Here is an 18,668-nt window from a genome sequence, read left to right as displayed (position 1 = left end):
AAACTATCAATTCCAAGCATAGTCGAGCATCTTTTCGTGACAAAATATTGCGCTTAAAACGGGCACGTCTTTTTATCCAAAAATGAAATACTGCCCCTATAGGACTAACAGGTTAAAAAGGTATATGTTTTTATTGTCATTTATACCAGATAGGTGCAGTTGAAATGTGTTGTTTTACAGGGTCAGACACAGTAGTACAGTGCCCCAGGAGCAAATTAGGGTTAAGCTCCTTGATCAAGGGCACATTTTTCACCTTTCGGTTACTGGCCCAACGCCCAACCCGCTAGGCTACCTGCTGCCTTGCCATGACATTTTAGCCAAATCAACAAATTAACATTTTACAATGGCCATCTCAGTCTCCGGGACTTGAACCCTGTTGAAAACCTGTGGTTTGAATTAAAGAGGGTAGTCCCATAAGAGCAGATGAAGAATATCACGTATCTGGAGATATTCTGTATGGAGGACTGGTCTGAAATCCCTTCCAATGTGTTCTACGATGTCATAACGTTTTATAAAAAAGGATCAGTATCAGGGGGTGGGTGCTGGAGTATTGAAAACAACCAATCATTTTTACCCTTGTCTTTTTTTTAGATTTGTTTTATTACTTTAAAAAAATTAATTATCTCTTCCTTTGAGCAATTGTATTAGTATCAAATATAATTTTCCGTGCAAATTTTTTTTGGGGGGGGGTATAATATATATCTCAGTATTTGTAGTATTTATTTTCTACAATCTTTTGTAGTGTCGATATTAAGGGAGATGATATTAGGTCAAGATGCGTCCGTTGGTTCTGGTTCTTGTTGTCTGTGTTTGTCACTGGAATCAGATTATGTACAGTTTAAACTTCTCTCCTCAGGGTGTGCTGATAATCATCTCTCTACCAAAGAGGCCAGAAACGACTGGGAGATGACAGTCGGTAATGAAATAATCTCCCCTCAGCTGAAGGTAAATAAAAACATGATACCAGAAAAATCACAGTTTTTATTGCCTTTTTATGAGAACAGATGTGTTTTTTAAATTCATATAATTCCCAGTTCTAATTGCAGGATTGGGTTGGTATAAGCGATAATGATTGTAACTCTGCCTTGTTTTCCATATTGATTTTAAGGTTTGACAGAATTACCTAGAAGTCAGGGTAGGGACCGGAATTCAGAGTTTTGTAATTGACTCCCATTCAACTTGTGAGTTGGAATTCAAATTGAAAATAAACCACATTCCACCTGATGCAGTGTTAGAATTTGAGAAGAGATTTTCTGCGGTTGGTGAAGTTCATCACTGGCATCCTGGAACTACAGAGAAATCTGGTCGAAGACGTGTCGGAATGTGACTGATCTGTCCCACGGCACCAATTCCTAATATTGAGTTGAGTTCCTCCCTTTTGCCCCTCAATTTGTTGGGGCATCGACTCTACAAGGTATTGAAATCATTCCACAAGGATGTTGACTCCAATGCTTCCCACAGTTGTGTCAAGTTGGCTGGATGTCCTTTGGTTGGTGGACCATTTTTTTATATAAACGGGTAACTGTTGAGCGTGAAATACCCAGCAGCATTGCAGTTCTTGACACACTCAAACCGGTGCTCCTGGCACCTACTACCATACCCCCGTTCAAAAGGCACTTAAATATTTTGTCATTCACCACCTGAATGGCACTCGCACACCATCCATGTCTCAAGGCTTTAAAATCCCTCTTTAACCTGTCTGCTCCCCTTCATCTACACTGATTGAAGTGGATTTAACAAGTGACATCAATAAGGGATCATCGCTTTCACCTGGATTCACCTGGTCAGTCTGTCATGGAAAAATCAGGTGTTCTTAATGTTTGGTATAGTCAGTTTATAGATCTCATTTGTTTGGCTTCTTTTTGAAGGCCTAAGGGTCAAGTTGTGGGTTAAACTAATGCACTCTGGGAAATGTTGTATTTTCCCCATATTGAACAAAAATTTAAGTGGTTAATGGAATATAATAATATATATAATATATGCCATTTAGCAGACGCTTTTATCCAAAGCGACTTACAGTCATGTGTGCATACATTCTACGTATGGGTGGTCCCTGGGATCGAACCCACTACCCTGGCGTTACAAGCACCATGCTCTACCAACTGAGCTACAGAAGGACCAATAATAATTTAGAATATTTGCATACAGGTTTTGTTTTCCTTGATCATTTATTTTAAGTTGGTCCTGAAAATCAATTGTTTCAACAATATTTCATATGCATGTATGAACGACATGTTTGGTGTTTTTATGTACAATGTATATTTGTATAGACAACACCTAATAAAGAATAGAACAGGCATTTGAATTTCACTGAATTCAATTATATTTCCTTTTCATTAAAATGTGAATTGCAATTCTGTATCCTGTTGACTACTTCAATACAATAATTACATTTTAATTAATGAGGCATTCTGAATTCTCAATTCTGAATTGAGCCCAACCCTGCTAGATGTACATAGGAGACAGGTGTTAATTTGGAATTGTGGTTCAATTACCCCGCTGGCTGTCTCCTCCTTCACGTCTCCAGGACCTGGATCGGCGGCTGCAAGAGGTGAATGCCTTCATCAGGGATGACTCAAGGTTGTCCTCCAACCCTATCATGAGGGTGTTGTCTCCGGAGCCACGCCTGTTCCTGACCTCGCTGCCCCACAACTCCCAGATCCACAGCTCAGCGGTGTGGAACTGCAGGGAGAGGGTGTCCCTGCTCAGCCTCACCCGCGTTGTGGAACAGAACGACGGAGGAAACACCCTGCCAGTGCTCTGGAGGTTCCTGCACAAGGTAAGAGGTTTATTTCATCTTTATTTAACTAGGCAAGTCAGTTAAAAACAAATTATTATTTACAATGACGGCCTACCCCGGCCAAATCCTCCTCTAACTCGGACGACACTGAGCCAATTGTGCGCCGCCCTATGGGACTCCCGATCACGTCCAGGTTGTGATACAGCCCGGACAGAACCCGGGTCTGTAGTGACGCCTCTAGCACCTTGGACTGCTGCATCACTCAGGAGGCCCGTCTATGTTATGTCATTGAGAGCAAATGAACAATGAAATAAGGAAAAGCTTGCTCCGGTAATGACAGATTAAAAGCCTGCCGTGTTAAATGTGAACAGGCCTCATTTGTATTGTTGGGCTCTGACTTTCTTTTCAATCATAACCTTAGCTGCTCAGCTGGTATAGGCCTTATACGCTTTACCAGTCAGTAGGTCTATGCCTTATACGCTTTACCAGTCAGTAGGTCTATGCCTTATACGCTTTACCAGTCAGTAGGTCTATGCCTTATACGCTTTACCAGTCAGTAGGTCTATGCCTTATACGCTTTACCAGTCAGTAGGTCTATGCCTTATACGCTTTACCAGTCAGTAGGTCTAGGCCTTATACGCTTTACCAGTCAGTAGGTCTATGCCTTATACGCTTTACCAGTCAGTAGGTCTAGGCCTTATACGCTTTACCAGTCAGTAGGTCTAGGCCTTATACGCTTTACCAGTCAGTAGGTCTATGCCTTATACGCTTTACCAGTCAGTAGGTCTATGCCTTATACGCTTTACCAGTCAGTAGGTCTAGGCCTTATACGCTTTACCAGTCAGTAGGTCTATGCCTTATACGCTTTACCAGTCAGTAGGTCTATGCCTTATACGCTTTACCAGTCAGTAGGTCTAGGCCTTGTGATTGGTTGCAGTCTGTCAGCAGATATTTTACTGAACCCTGTGATTGGTTGCAGGAGGCAGAGCTGCGGTTGCTGAAGTTCATCACTGACATCCTGGAACTGCAGAGAAATCTGGTGAAGACGTGTCGGAATGTGACTGACCTGTCCCACGGCACCATTGCCAACTTCCTCCAGAGACAGGAATCAGGTACGATAACACAGGTGTCAAACTCATTCCATGGAGGACCGACCGAGTGTCTGCGGGCTTTCACTTCTCGCTTGTACTTGATTGATCAATGAAGGTCACTGATGAGTTAGGAACTCCCCTCATCACGTTGTCTGGGTCTTAATTGGACAACCTCACCTGGTTGTCTAGGTCTTAATTGGACAACCTCACCTGGTTGTCTAGGTCTTAATTGGACAACCTCACCTGGTTGTCTAGGTCTTAATTGGATGACCTCACCTGGTTGTCTAGGTCTTAATTGGACAACCTCACCTGGTTGTCTAGGTCTTAATTGGACTCGCCTGGTTGTCTAGGTCTTAATTGGACAGCCTCACCTGGTTGTCTAGGTCTTAATTGGACAACCTCACCTGGTTGTCTAGGTCTTAATTGGACACCTCACCTGGTTGTCTAGGTCTTAATTGGACAACCTCACCTGGTTGTCTAGGTCTTAATTGGACAACCTCACCTGGTTGTCTAGGTCTTAATTGGACGACCTCGCCTGGTTGTCTGGCACTTAATTGGACGACCTTAATTGGACAACCTCACCTGGTTTTCTGGCTCTTAATTGGACACTAATTGAAAGGAAATAACATAAACTAACAGACTGCCCTCCAGGACTGGAATGAATGTGCTGTATCTTCTGATTGATGCAGTGTTTTCCAGTCCTAGTCCTTGGGACCCAAAGGGATGTACCTTTTTTGGTTTTGCCCTCACACAACCTGATTCAACTTATCAAAGGCTTGATGTGAGTTGTGTTATTGCTAGGACTAAACCAAAACCACTAGGGTCCAAAGGACCAGGACTGGGAACTGGGAACCAGTGGCATTGAGACCAATCTTAACTTTAGATGTTTGCGAATTACTCATCTTCCTGTGCAAATTATGTACATTATTTCAAAATCTAGGTGAAGGTTTAAGTAAGCCAGGCTTACCAACTATTCTGTAAGCATTCCGTATAACGTGTCCCAAAGGAATTGGAGGAGATTTTAAAGGCTACATGCAATCCGTATCGCGGAAGATCTGCGCTACAATTTGAAGGTCACATGCCAGTTTACAGTGAATGCAGTCTCCGTGACCACGGGAACATTGCCTTCAGTTGTTTAATCACGCCACTAGAGCAGATCTTCAACACCACGGATTAAATAGAGGCCAAAGTGTGTCATTGGTTTGGTCTTTGTCCATCTTTCCACAGTTCCGCTGAGAGCCTGGCATGAGAAACGGATCAACATCTTCCTGACAACATGGAATCAGCTTAGGGGCTCGCTGGCAACCAATGGTAATAGCACAGATAATGTATCATATACCATTTGGGGTCTAATAGTGATCTGGTAACCCCTGTATAAAGCCTCGCTACTGTTATTTTATTGTTGCTCTTTAATTATTAGTTATTTTTAACTTCAGTTTATTTTAGTAAATACTTTCTTAAAACTGCATTGTTGGTTAAGGGCTTGTAAAAGGAAGCATTTCACCTGTTGTATTCGGCGCATGTGACAAATAACATTTGATTTGATATATAATTACTCGCGCACACGCATTTTCAGTACATATTTGTTAACATTTTTGTCAAACAACGGCAACCTTAAAAGAAAGCGTGTGTTGGGCACTCAAGAGATCCTAGGGCACAACTTCCTAGTGAACCCAAAGCAGCTGAAATATTCCCACTTCCCACTCTCCTAAATATCTCAATAATTCAATGATAACCCCCCCCTGGCTCTGCTATAATGAGTTAAAGCCGGATCGTGTTCCCATAACATCAGGAACAATGTGTTTGTTTGGTTCTGTAGGAGAGATTAAGATCCCTGTTGAGTTCTGCCGGAAGGATCTGGACATGACCAGCGACTTCCGGGTCCTGTTGCCACGGCGTCAAGGTCCTGGTCTGTGCTCCACAGCCCTGGTCAGCTACCTCATCGCCCTGCAGAACGAGCTGGTCTACTGTGTGGACAAGCACCTTGGAGAGGAGACTAGGTGGATGCATGTTGTACTAATTTGGTGTGAAATAGGGGTCAGCAACATGCGTGATTCTTTTATTTTTTTCCTCAAGTTTTTTGTTTAATAAAAACAAAAAAAGTTTTGTTTTTAGGTTAAAAAAAGACTAAAATCACCAGAAATTCAATTAAAAATGTGTTTAATTTATGTAATTCCCACAAAAAAAAGAGACATGTACCGTGTCTCAATGTAATCAAGGTCTGAAATTATTTTATTCAAATGCAATCTATTATTGGACTTAGAGGTGGTCAATTTTTTATTTTATTTTACTAGGCAAGTGAGTTAAGAACAAATTCTTATTTTCAGGGTTAACTGCCTGTTCAGGGGCAGAACGACAGATTTGTACCTTGTCAGCTCAGGGATTCGAACTTGCAACCTTTCGGTTACTAGTCCCAACGCTCTAACCACTAGACTACCCTGCCACCTCTACACTTTAACCACTAGGCTACCCTGCCACCTCTACACTCTAACCACTAGGCTACCTGCCACCTCTACACTCTAACCACTAGGCTACCCTGCCACCTCTACACTCTAACCACTAGGCTACCCTGCCGAGTGCACTAATTATTATAATTATGTTCCATTCCCCCAACCATCCGCTTCGACATAAATCATCTCGCTGCTTGCCTTACTACCCTGATGTGGTCAGAGTGCACATCCTGGCATTATGTCAAGGCATATCTGTTTTTAAATATCCCTGTACATATCCTAGTGCTTTGTTGCAATATCCTAGTGCTCTGTTACAATATCCTAGTTCTCTGTTACAATATCCTAGTGCTCTGTTACAATATCCTAGTGCTCTGTTACAATATCCTAGTGCTCTGTTACAATGTCCTAGTGCTCTGTTACAATATCCTAGTGCTCTGTTACAATATCCTAGTGCTCTGTTACAATATCCTAGAGCTCTGTTACAATATCCTAGTGCTCTGTTACAATATCCTAGTGCTCTGTTACAATATCCTAGTGCTCTGTTACAATATCCTAGTGCTCTGTTACAATATCCTAGTGCTCTGTTACAATATCCTAGTGCTCTGTTACAATATCCTAGTGCTCTGTTACAATATCCTAGTGCTCTGTTACAATATCCTAGTGCTCTGTTACTATATCCTAGTGCTCTGTTACAATATCCTAGTGCTCTGTTACAATATCCTAGTGCTCTGTTACAATATCCTAGTGCTTTGTTGCAATATCCTAGTGCTCTGTTACAATATCCTAGTGCTCTGTTACAATATCCTAGTGCTCTGTTACAATATCCTAGTGCTCTGTTACAATATCCTAGTGCTCTGTTACAATATCCTAGTGCTCTGTTACAATATCCTAGTGCTCTGTTACAATATCCTAGTGCTCTGTTACAATATCCTAGTGCTCTGTTACAATATCCTAGTGTTGCATTTGAGTGAGGGGAAATACATAGAGAACAGCACATTGAAATGGAAGCAGAAACTGTTGATACCGCAGCCCCATCGTTTCAGGCCCTTTTGTTGACTCCATTTTTCTTTCCGCCAGCTTTAAAGTGAGCCCGGCGGACCTAACGGACCTGCATGTGATTCAGTATGATCTGGAGAGGGACCTGCTGCCGCTGATCCTGTCCAACTGTCAGTACAGCATGAAGCAAGGCAAGGAGACGCTGCACGAGTACGACCTGTCCAACATCCAGCAGCAGATCCTCTCCCGCTTCTTGCAGGGCAGGCCCATCATCACCCTCAATGTGAGTGCCAATCGCTCAGTTGGTAGGAGCATGGCGCATCCAACACGTAGTGTCGTGGGTTTGATTCCTGAATGGCCGAGGTATACTGACAGAATATACTGTATGTTAACTGTCAGTCAGTTTGAATAGAAGGAATGTTAAATGACCATATGACCACCAGCATTGGTGTCAATTTAATTCATACATTTTTAAATAAAGTACAGATATTTTTTTAAATAGACACAATTAGCATTATTTGACATTTCAAACGGAATTCAGCCCAACCTTGATGCTATAAATATTTACTTTTATCAGCTATTCATGATGTCCGTTATTGGTTTCTACAGGGAATCCCAACACTGGTGAACAGACATGATCGAATTCATGAAATTATTCTGAAGGACATGAGAGGAAAGATTGAACAAGTAAGTCACGTTAAAATCTCTAAAAACGGTAAGTTAGCCGTGTCTTCTCCCCAAAACATTCACAAATGATGAGTCACCAGTTTCAGAAGATTTTATTTATTTAAACTTTATTTAACTCGGCATGAACCAGATAAAGCTTTCTTTACCTTTTTAATGACATTTTCTGCAGATCTGAAGGAACCAGATAGACAGTAATATGGTGATGGCTACACGTTGCCACAAATATTGGATTTGGAGCCACTGCCATATTCTGTCTAGTTCTTTCAGATCTAAAAACACTGGAAAAGAGCTTGGACTTTGACCTCTCTACTTTGGAGATAGGGGGTTGACCTCTACTTTGGAGATAGGGGGTTGACCTCTACTTTGGAGATAGGGGGTTGTCCACTCTACTTTGGAGATAGGGGGTTGACCACTACTTTGGAGATAGGGGGTTGACCTCTACTTGGAGATAGGGGTTGACCTCTACTTTGGAGATAGGGGTTGACCTCTACTTTGGAGATAGGGGTTGACCACCTACTTTGGAGATAGGGGGTTGACCTCTACTTTGGAGATAGGGGTTGACCACTCTACTTTGGAGATAGGGGTTGACCTCTACTTTGGAGATAGGGGTTGTCCACTCTACTTTGGAGATAGGGGGTTGACCTCTACTTTGGAGATAGGGGGTTGATCTCTACTTTGGAGATAGGGGGGGTTGACCACTCTACTTTGGAGATAGGGGTTGACCTCTACTTTGGAGATAGGGGTTATTGGACATGAGAGGAAAGATTGAACAAGTAAGTCTACTTTGGAGATAGGGGTTGTCCTTCTCCCTTTGGAGATAGGGGGTTGACCATTCTACTTTGGAGATAGGGGTTGTCCACTCTACTTTGGAGATAGGGGTTGTCCACTCTACTTTGGAGATAGGGGTTGAACCAGATACTTTGGAGATAGGGGTTGTCCACTCTACTTTGGAGATAGGGGTTGACCTCTACTTTGGAGATAGGGGTTTGACCTCTACTTTGGAGATAGGGGCCACTGACCATATTCTCTACTTTGGAGATAGGGGGTTGACCTCTACTTTGGAGATAGGGGTTGACCTCCTCTACTTTGGAGATAGGGGGTTGTCCACTCTACTTTGGAGATAGGGGGTTGACCTCTACTTTGGAGATAGGGGGTTGACCTCTACTTTGGAGATAGGGGGTTGTCCTCTACTTTGGAGATAGGGGGTTGTCCACTCTACTTTGGAGATAGGGGGTTGACCTCTACTTTGGAGATAGGGGGTTGACCTCTACTTTGGAGATAGGGGTTGACCTCTACTTTGGAGATAGGGGTTGACCTCTACTTTGGAGATAGGGGTTGACCTCTACTTTGGAGATAGGGGGTTGACCTCTACTTTGGAGATAGGGGGTTGACCTCTACTTTGGAGATAGGGGGTTGTCCACTCTACTTTGGAGATAGGGGGTTGACCTCTACTTTGGAGATAGGGGGTTGACCTCTACTTTGGAGATAGGGGGTTGTCCTCTACTTTGGAGATAGGGGGTTGACCTCTACTTTGGAGATAGGGGGTTGACCTCTACTTTGGAGATAGGGGGTTGACCTCTACTTTGGAGATAGGGGGTTGACCTCTACTTTGGAGATAGGGGGTTGACCTCTACTTTGGAGATAGGGGTTTGTCCTCTCTACTTTGGAGATGGGGGTTGTCCACTCTACTTTGGAGATAGGGGTTTGTCCACTCTACTTTGGAGATAGGGTTTTGTCCACTCTACTTTGGAGATAGGGGTTTGTCCACTCTACTTTGGAGATAGGGTTTTGTCCACTCTACTTTGGAGATAGGGTTTTGTCCACTCTACTTTGGAGATAGGGTTTTGTCCACTCTACTTTGGAGATAGGGTTTTGTCCACTCTACTTTGGAGATAGGGTTTTGTCCACTCTACTTTGGAGATAGGGGTTTTGTCCTCTCTACTTTGGAGATAGGGGTTTTGTCCTCTCTACTTTGGAGATAGGGGTTTTGTCCACTCTACTTTGGAGATGGGGCTTTGTCCTCTCTACTTTGGAGATAGGGGTTTTGTCCACTCTACTTTGGAGATAGGGGTTTGTCCTCTCTACTTTGGAGATAGGGGTTTTGTCCACTCTACTTTGGAGATAGGGGTTTTGACCTCTCTACTTTGGAGATAGGGGTTTTGACCTCTCTACTTTGGAGATAGGGGTTTTCCCCTCTACTTTGGAGATAGGGGTTTTGACCTCTCTACTTTGGAGATAGGGGTTTTGACCTCTACTTTGGAGATAGGGGGTTGACCTCTCTACTTTGGAGATAGGGGTTTGACCTCTCACCTTTGGAGATAGGGGTTGTCCTCTCTACTTTGGAGATAGGGGCTTTGTCCACTCTACTTTGGAGATAGGGGTTTTGACCACACTACTTTGGAGATAGGGGTTTTGACCTCTACTTTGGAAATAGGGCTTTGTCCACTCTACTTTGGAGATAGGGGTTTTGACCTCTCTACTTTGAAGATAGGGGCTTTGTCCACTCTACTTTGGAGATAGGGGTTTTGACCACACTACTTTGGAGATAGGGGTTTTGACCACTCTACATTGGAGATAGGGGTTTTGACCACTCTACATTGGAGATGGGGGTTTTGACCTCTCACCTTTGGAGATAGGGGGGGTTGTCCTCTCTACATTGGAGATAGGGGGGTTGTCCTCTCTACTTTGGAGATAGGGGGGGTTGTCCTCTCACCTTTGGAGATAGGGGGTTGTCCTCTCTACTTTGGAGATAGGGGGGTTGACGTCTCTCTTCTTTGTGTCTCTAGGTGCCTCTGCCCTCGCGGGCCCTGTCGACACTAGTTGGAGAGCTGAAGTCGTACAATGAGGTGTGTGAGGCCCTCTCCACCGTAGAGGTGGCCCTGGGGTTCCTGGCTATGACCGGGGGAGAACCCCACATGCAGCTGGGCAGCTACCTGGAGGAGGTGCTGCAGATGGGAGATCAAACGGCTCCACACATCCTAACGGTCAGTCTTGTGATTCTGGACTTTTAACACTGGCTTCCATTGTTAAGTCATCTCCAATAGGCGCCGATCTTTCATAATAGCTAGGGCACGCTTTACATTTAGTCTGTAATAAACGTGATTTCGTGTGCACGCATAGATTGCCGCTCTGCTCATTTCACTGTCCAAACACAAGTCTGTCCCTTTATTATAAAAGTAGCCAGTGAATTAAATCAATGAGGTAAGATTTTTATTTTTTATTTAACTAAACAAGTCAGTTAAGAACATATTCTTAATTACAATCACGGCCTACCAAAAGGCAAAAAGGCCTCCTGCGGGGACGGGGGCCTGGGATTAAAACATTTAAAAATGTAAAATAATATAGGACACATCACAACGAGAGACACCACAACACGACATAAAGGTGTCGGTGTTGTCGTCAGGCCCTGGGCAGATACTATCTGAAGCATGGCTAACCTCAGGTCTTCTTCTATTGTCCTCAAGCCCTGGGCAGATACTATCTAAAGCATGGCCAACCTCAGGTGTTGTCCTCAGGCCCTGGGCAGATACTATCTGAAGCATGGCTAACCTCAGGTCTTATTCTATTGTCCTCAGGCCCTGGGCAGATACTATCTGAAGCATGGCCAACCTCAGGTGTTGTCCTCAGGCCCTGGGCAGATACTATCTGAAGCATGGATAACCTCAGGTCTTCTTCTATTGTCCTCAGGCCCTGGGCAGATACTATCTGAAGCATGGCTAACCTCAGGTCTTCTTCTATTGTCCTCAGGCCCTGGGCAGATACTATCTGAAGCATGGCCAACCTCAGGTGTTGTCCTCAGGCCCTGGGCAGATACTATCTGAAGCATGGCTAACCTCAGGTGTTACCTCAGGCCCTGGTGCTGCTAGATCTGGAGATGGCTAACCTCAGGTCTTCCTAACCTTAGGCCCTGATTCAGATACTATCTAACATGGCCAACCATTGTTGTTGTCCTCTCCCTGGGCAGATCTTTCATAATGGCTAACCTCAGGTCTTATTCTATTGTCCTCAGGCCCTGGGCAGATACTATCTGAAGCATGGCCAACCTCAGGTGTTGTCCTCAGGCCCTGGGCAGATACATCTGAAGCATGGCCAACCTCAGGTCTTCTTCTATTGTCCTCAGGCCCTGGGCAGATACTATCTGAAGCTTGGCTGTGTCTTATTCTATTGTCCTCAGGTCTGTCCCTTTATTAGATTTTTAAGATTTTTATTTTTTATTTAACTAAACAAGTCAGTTAAGAACATATTCTTAATTGTCAATCAGGCCCTGGGCAGATAGGCAAAATGGCTCCTCAGGTGTTGTCCTCAGGGGCCTGGGCAAAACATCTAAAAATGGCTAAATAAGGTATAGTCCAAAGGCCCTGGGCAGCTACTATCTGAAGCATGGCTAACCTCAGGTCTTCTTCTATTGTCCTCAGGCCCTGGGCAGATACTATCTGAAGCATGGCTAACCTCAGGTGTTGTCTATTGTCCTCAGGCCCTGGGCAGATACTATCTGAAGCATGGCTAACCTCAACCTCAGGTGGCCAACCTTGTCCTCAGGCCCTGGGCAGATACTATCTGAAGCATGGCTAACCTCAGGTCTTCTTCTATTGTCCTCAGGCCCTGGGCAGATACTATCTGAAGCATGGCCAACCTCAGGTGTTGTCCTCAGGCCCTGGGCAGATACTATCTGAAGCATGGCTAACCTCAGGTCTTCTTCTATTGTCCTCAGGCCCTGGGCAGATACTATCTGAAGCATGGCTAACCTCAGGTCTTCTTCTATTGTCCTCAGGCCCTGGGCAGATACTATCTGAAGCATGGCCAACCTCAGGTGTTGTCCTCAGGCCCTGGGCAGATACTATCTGAAGCATGGCTAACCTCAGGTCTTCTTCTATTGTCCTCAGGCCCTGGGCAGATACTATCTGAAGCATGGCTAACCTCAGGTCTTCTTCTATTGTCCTCAGGCCCTGGGCAGATACTATCTGAAGCATGGCTAACCTCAGGTCTTCTTCTATTGTCCTCAGGCCCTGGGCAGATACTATCTGAAGCATGGCTAACCTCAGGTCTTATTCTATTGTCCTCAGGCCCTGGGCAGATACTATCTGAAGCATGGCCAACCTCAGGTGTTGTCCTCAGGCCCTGGGCAGATACTATCTGAAGCATGGCTAACCTCAGGTCTTCTTCTATTGTCCTCAGGCCCTGGGCAGATACTATCTGAAGCATGGCTAACCTCAGGTCTTCTTCTATTGTCCTCAGGCCCTGGGCAGATACTATCTGAAGCATGGCCAACCTCAGGTGTTGTCCTCAGGCCCTGGGCAGATACTATCTGAAGCATGGCTAACCTCAGGTGTTGTCCTCAGGCCCTGGGCAGCTACTATCTTGGCTAACCTCAGGTCTATTGTCCTCAGGCCCTGGGCAGATACTATCTGAAGCATGGCTAACCTCAGGTCTTGTCCTCAGGCCCTGGGCAGATACTATCTGAAGCATGGCTAACCTCAGGTCTTCTTCTATTGTCCTCAGGCCCTGGGCAGATACTATCTAAAGCATGGCCAACCTCAGGTGTTGTCCTCAGTCCCTGGGCAGATACTATCTGAAGCATGGCTAACCTCAGGTCTTATTCTATTGTCCTCAGGCCCTGGGCAGATACTATCTGAAGCATGGCCAACCTCAGGTGTTGTCCTCAGGCCCTGGGCAGATACTATCTGAAGCATGGCTAACCTCAGGTCTTCTTCTATTGTCCTCAGGCCCTGGGCAGATACTATCTGAAGCATGGCCAACCTCAGGTGTTGTCCTCCGGCCCTGGGCAGATACTATCTGAAGCATGGCCAACCTCAGGTGTTGTCCTCTTGCCCTGGGCAGATACTATCTGACGCATGGCTAACCTCAGGTCTTCTTCTATTGTCCTCAGGCCCTGGGCAGATACTATCTGAAGCATGGCTAACCTCAGGTCTTCTTCTATTGTCCTCAGGCCCTGGGCAGATACTATCTGAAGCATGGCTAACCTCAGGTCTTCTTCTATTGTCCTCAGGCCCTGGGCAGATACTATCTGAAGCACTGTTTGGCACTGTGGCAGCTCCTGACATCGCTCAAATCAGAAAACATGCTGTGGCTCAAGAGGGTAAGACACCTACTCACCTATTGCTGGCTAGGGAGCCTCTTGGGTGTATTAATATGGTAAAATGTGCCACAGGGCCTCAAATGCGGTAGTCTGGGCTCTGGGCATGGGTTAAAATCGAGGGTGGGGGAGAGAGCAAGCCTGCTACAGCTGTATTAGATGAGATGTGAAAATCAGCAACAACAATACATGTTCTCATCATAGCGACCATATTTTTGGGAAGCCCAAATTTGGGCATATAAAAGTTTCTATGTAAAAACTAGTTTCACAAATGAACTTCACATACTTTTCCGAACTCACTTCTTTGTTTCGCCTAAATCACTTGCACTGCTCGTGCTTTGGAGGTCGTAAGGGTCATGCTAGATAGTGATGGACTGAGAGAGATCAGCCAATGAAATTCCAGTGGGAGTTTTTTCCCGCTCTTGCCGTAGGTTCCATTCAAGTCCCTTTCTGAGGCGCTGTGAACGAGATGAACCCCTAACCCACTTGGCACTTAAACTATGAGAGGGCAATGTTAAGTGCCTAAAGGGGCTACCACATTATAAGCCCAAGAGTGCATTGATCCAATGTGTGCTTGTGTCTATAGTGGTTTTGAGCTGAGAGTAAGAGGGCAGCAGGGAAACGCTGAGCAGTGCAACAATATATCATGTTGCTGTTGTTGCTGTTGTTGTTGCTGTTGTTGTTGTTGTTGTTGTTGTTGTTGCTGTTGCTGTTGTTGTTGTTGTTTTTGCTGTTGTTGTTGTTGTTGTTTTTGTTGTTGTTTTTGCTGTTGTTGCTGTTGTTGTTGTTTTTTTTGTTGTTTTTGCTGTTGTTGCTGTTGTTGTTGTTGTTGTTGTTGTTGTTGTTTTTGCTGTTGTTGTTGTTGTTTTTGCTGTTGTTGTTGTTGTTTTTTTTGTTGTTTTTGCTGTTGTTTTTGTTGTTGTTTTTGCTGTTGTTGTTGTTGCTGTTGTTGTTGTTGTTGCTGCGCTTGGCTTTTCAGCACACAAATTGGAAGACGTAGTGTGGACATAGCATAAATGTAACTACTAGGGGTTGACTCCCTCTCTCTGTCCTAAGGACCCATTTGAAGGGATCTCAGAAGAGTACAGGAAGGCCCTGGGAGAGGAAGAGCACAGGCTACTCACTGGGTTCTTTAATAAAAGCAGCGCTGATTCCATCCTGCTGGAGATGCACGAGTTCCTGATACTGGTCCTGAAGGGTCCCCGCGCATCTGACACCTACAGGCCTGACTGGGGGTAAGGCTACGTACAGCCTGCAGGACACACCACACACACACACACACACACACGCTAGCAAAGGTCCAACAAGCAACGATGGAGTGGTTGTACTTGCCATTGTATAGAATGCTGAACATTCAAATTGTTCATGTGTAGCACTTAACCGTCTGGAAACGACGTCCACGAGGAAACATTTGCGCAGTATGACTTGGGGGGTTGATTAAGTGCAATGGGGAACTTGTTTTCTACACAGATCATTGATGATGATCTTCCCTGATGTTTCCCAGAACTTCACAGTACCTTAGTGGTGTACTTCTCCCCCTTCAAAGCAAACTTTCTTCAGACTGAATTTTTTTATTTTTTTTATAGCTTTTTTTTTTTTAATACCCCCCAAATGTCCATCTTAACCAATTAAAAATCATTCAACTAGTTCTGGGAACCTCACATGTGCCATTGTATTGCCTTTCTCTTCTAGTCTGAAAGACACACTTGTGGCATACATGGAGCGTAAGAACCTGGACATCCCACCTGACGTTGAGGAGTTCTTCCCTGAAGAGATCGACCTGTCTCAGTACATCGAAGCCTGGAAGTTGGCTGTGGCATTGAAACGGGAGAGAAGTCAGAGGTAGCTCCAACCTCACACACTTGCTCATTGATTTAATTACGCAATGAAAAAACGATATATCGCAAACCGCAAATGTAAACATAACTGGAGCCCCCTTGTCATTAGTGAAGGAAGGTTACTGTTACTGTCTCCTAGCGGGCTAAACGGCTACCTCCAGAACGCATAACCACAGAACGCAGTGTGTGTTCCCATCCGGCCCAATGCTATTTCAGCAAAAACTCTCTGTATACAGTATCTTTCCCACTGTCTCTCCTCTATCCAATAAAGCTTTTTTTTTTAAATGCTAAAAGAAAAAGAAAAAAGTTACTAGCAACAGATAATAGCAAAGTGAAGTTGAATAAGTGAATTTTGTTTCGCCATAAGTTGGTTAGCTAGCCAGAGTTATGTGCATTTATTTACAGCCATCTACCACTCGTACTCACTTTTCTTCATGCCTCCAAAATGCTGAGACTCTAGTTATGTCAAGGTTCTGTCAATGGAGGACCAGATGATGGCATTCCAGGCCTTTACATGTTTTTATTTTATATTTTTTTTAAATTGGGGGAATAATTACTTTTATTAGATTTACTTTAACTTCAATTAAATGTAGGTTGGTTAGGCCTACTGGTTAAGCCTACTGGTTAGGCCTACTGTCATCATAGTTTCTGACGAATCACTAGCTTTTAAATGTGTAATAAGTAAATTAAACACAAGAATCGGGAACATTGTCAGCGAAGATTTGTGAAAATATGTAGTAAGGAAAATGCATAGAGTTAGATAGAGGACTCATCTTTGTATTTGTGCCATTGTAGTGTCTGTAACAGAATGGACCGTACCATTGTAGTGTCTGTAACAGAATGGACAGTACCATTGTAGTGTCTGTAACAGAATGGACAGTACCATTGTAGTGTCTGTAACAGAATGGACAGTACCATTGTAGTGTCTGTAACAGAATGGACAGTACCATTGTAGTGTCTGTAACAGAATGGACAGTACCATTGTAGTGTCTGTAACAGAATGGACAGTACCATTGTAGTGTCTGTAACAGAATGGACAGTACCATTGTAGTGTCTGTAACAGAATGGACAGTGCCATTGTAGTGTCTGTAACAGAATGGACAGTGCCATTGTAGTGTCTGTAACAGAATGGACAGTGCCATTGAGGCTATCTCCAATTTTAAAGTAGTCAATTTTCTTCTTCTTTTGTGTTTAAAAAAAAAATATATATATATATATAAACACACACACAAATATTGGTGATGTACTGGCCCTACCAGTGCTGAAGTCTTAAATTAAATAATGTGTGTCATTCCAGTTTACTATTTTAAAATTGTGGAAGCCTTAAATATCAATGCTAAAAAAGGGTTATATTCATGTAGAGTCTTACTTACTTACTATGGTAAAATGTCAGCAACAAAACATATACCAGTTACACCTCCGACATCGCAATGATATGCTATGCAGTTTAATGTAGATCTTATTAAATCTACATGATATGCTATGCAGTTTAATGTAGATCTTATTAAATCTACATGATATGCTATGCAGTTTAATGTAGATCTGATTAAATCTAGATGATATGCTATGCAGTTTAATGTAGATCTGATTAAATCTAGATGATATGCTATGCAGTTTAATGTAGATCTGATTAAATCTACATGATATGCTATACAGTTTTATGTAGATCTGATTAAATCTAGATGATATGCTATGCAGTTTAATGTAGATCTGATTAAATCTAGATGATATGCTATGCAGTTTAATGTAGATCTGATTAAATCTAGATGATATGCTGTGCAGTTTAATGTAGATCTGATTAAATCTACATGATATGCTATGCAGTTTAATGTAGATCTGATTAAATCTAGATGAGATGCTATGCAGTTTAATGTAGATCTTATTAAATCTACATGATATGCTATGCAGTTTAATGTAGATCTGATTAAATCTAGATGATATGCTATGCAGTTTAATGTAGATCTGATTAAATCTAGATGATATGCTATGGAGTTTAATGTAGATCTGATTAAATCTAGGCCCTAGTCTAGACTTGAAGTATTGTCAATTTGATCATTTGAAGTTATTTTATATTGCAGTTCGGCATTGATCATGAATCTCAAGGATGAAATTGGTTTGTGAAAAATGTCATTGTACTTATTAAAACAATGATTGAAACAAAATCATTGTGCTATCGAGTGTGTGTGTGTGTTTTTTTTTTTTTTTTTTTGGGATATATCACTCCATCACAAATGTATACTTCATTCACGTGCTATCAGAAACTCGAAACCTCCGAGTTAAAATGAACATCATTTACTTGCGTTGTACTTCCTATTGGGTGATTCTGGTACTTTCAAGTGGGGGAACTCGGAGCTCATGTTTATACCACAAGTTTCCGTGACAGAAATGTCGGTCTCCTAGGTCTGACTAGCACATGAACACAGCATTAGGCCCAGCGACCCATTAAGACCATCGGCCATCATCACTCCATAGTTGATAGCAACAATACAAAAGATTAGCTTCACTGTCCTAATACATACTATAAACTGGGTGGTTCAAGCCCTGAATGCTGATTGGCTGACAGCCGTGGTATATCAGACCATATACCACGGGTATGACAAAACATTTAATTTTTACTGCTCTAATTATGTTGGTAACCAATTTATAATAGCAATAAGGTACCTCGGGAGTTTGTGGTATATGGCCAATATACCACAGCTAAGGGCTGAGTCGAGGCTCTCCGCGTTGCGGCGTGCATAAGAACAGCCCTTAGCCCGTAGTATATTGACCATA

At 43.3% G+C, this 18,668-nt stretch overlaps 1 protein-coding gene across 2 annotated transcripts in view; it reads left to right on the top strand.

The window, feature by feature from the left end:
- LOC118388040 (E3 ubiquitin-protein ligase rnf213-alpha-like) overlaps positions 1-18,073 on the top strand; it is a 102,455-nt gene extending 84,382 nt beyond the window's left edge. The window contains exons 58-68 of one of the 2 annotated variants that reach the window (XM_052525022.1): positions 857-945; positions 2,528-2,779; positions 3,720-3,852; positions 5,059-5,142; positions 5,651-5,831; positions 7,359-7,560; positions 7,887-7,964; positions 10,751-10,948; positions 13,972-14,061; positions 15,115-15,293; positions 15,751-18,073. In XM_052525022.1, the coding sequence (XP_052380982.1) occupies positions 857-945; positions 2,528-2,779; positions 3,720-3,852; positions 5,059-5,142; positions 5,651-5,831; positions 7,359-7,560; positions 7,887-7,964; positions 10,751-10,948; positions 13,972-14,061; positions 15,115-15,293; positions 15,751-15,904 (1,640 nt within the window). In that variant the 3' untranslated portion in view covers positions 15,905-18,073. Of the gene's footprint in view, positions 1-856; positions 946-2,527; positions 2,780-3,719; positions 3,853-5,058; positions 5,143-5,650; positions 5,832-7,358; positions 7,561-7,886; positions 7,965-10,750; positions 10,949-13,687; positions 13,824-13,971; positions 14,062-15,114; positions 15,294-15,750 lie in introns of those variants that run through there. The other variant, XM_052525023.1, reaches the window with a different exon arrangement.
- The last annotated feature ends 595 nt before the right edge of the window (positions 18,074-18,668 follow it).

Source organism: Oncorhynchus keta, chromosome 9, assembly GCF_023373465.1.
Source record: "Oncorhynchus keta strain PuntledgeMale-10-30-2019 chromosome 9, Oket_V2, whole genome shotgun sequence".
NCBI classification, from domain to species: domain Eukaryota; kingdom Metazoa; phylum Chordata; class Actinopteri; order Salmoniformes; family Salmonidae; genus Oncorhynchus; species Oncorhynchus keta.
The sequence above is the reverse complement of the archived record's forward strand: the minus strand, read 5'-3'. Positions and strand labels throughout refer to the sequence as shown.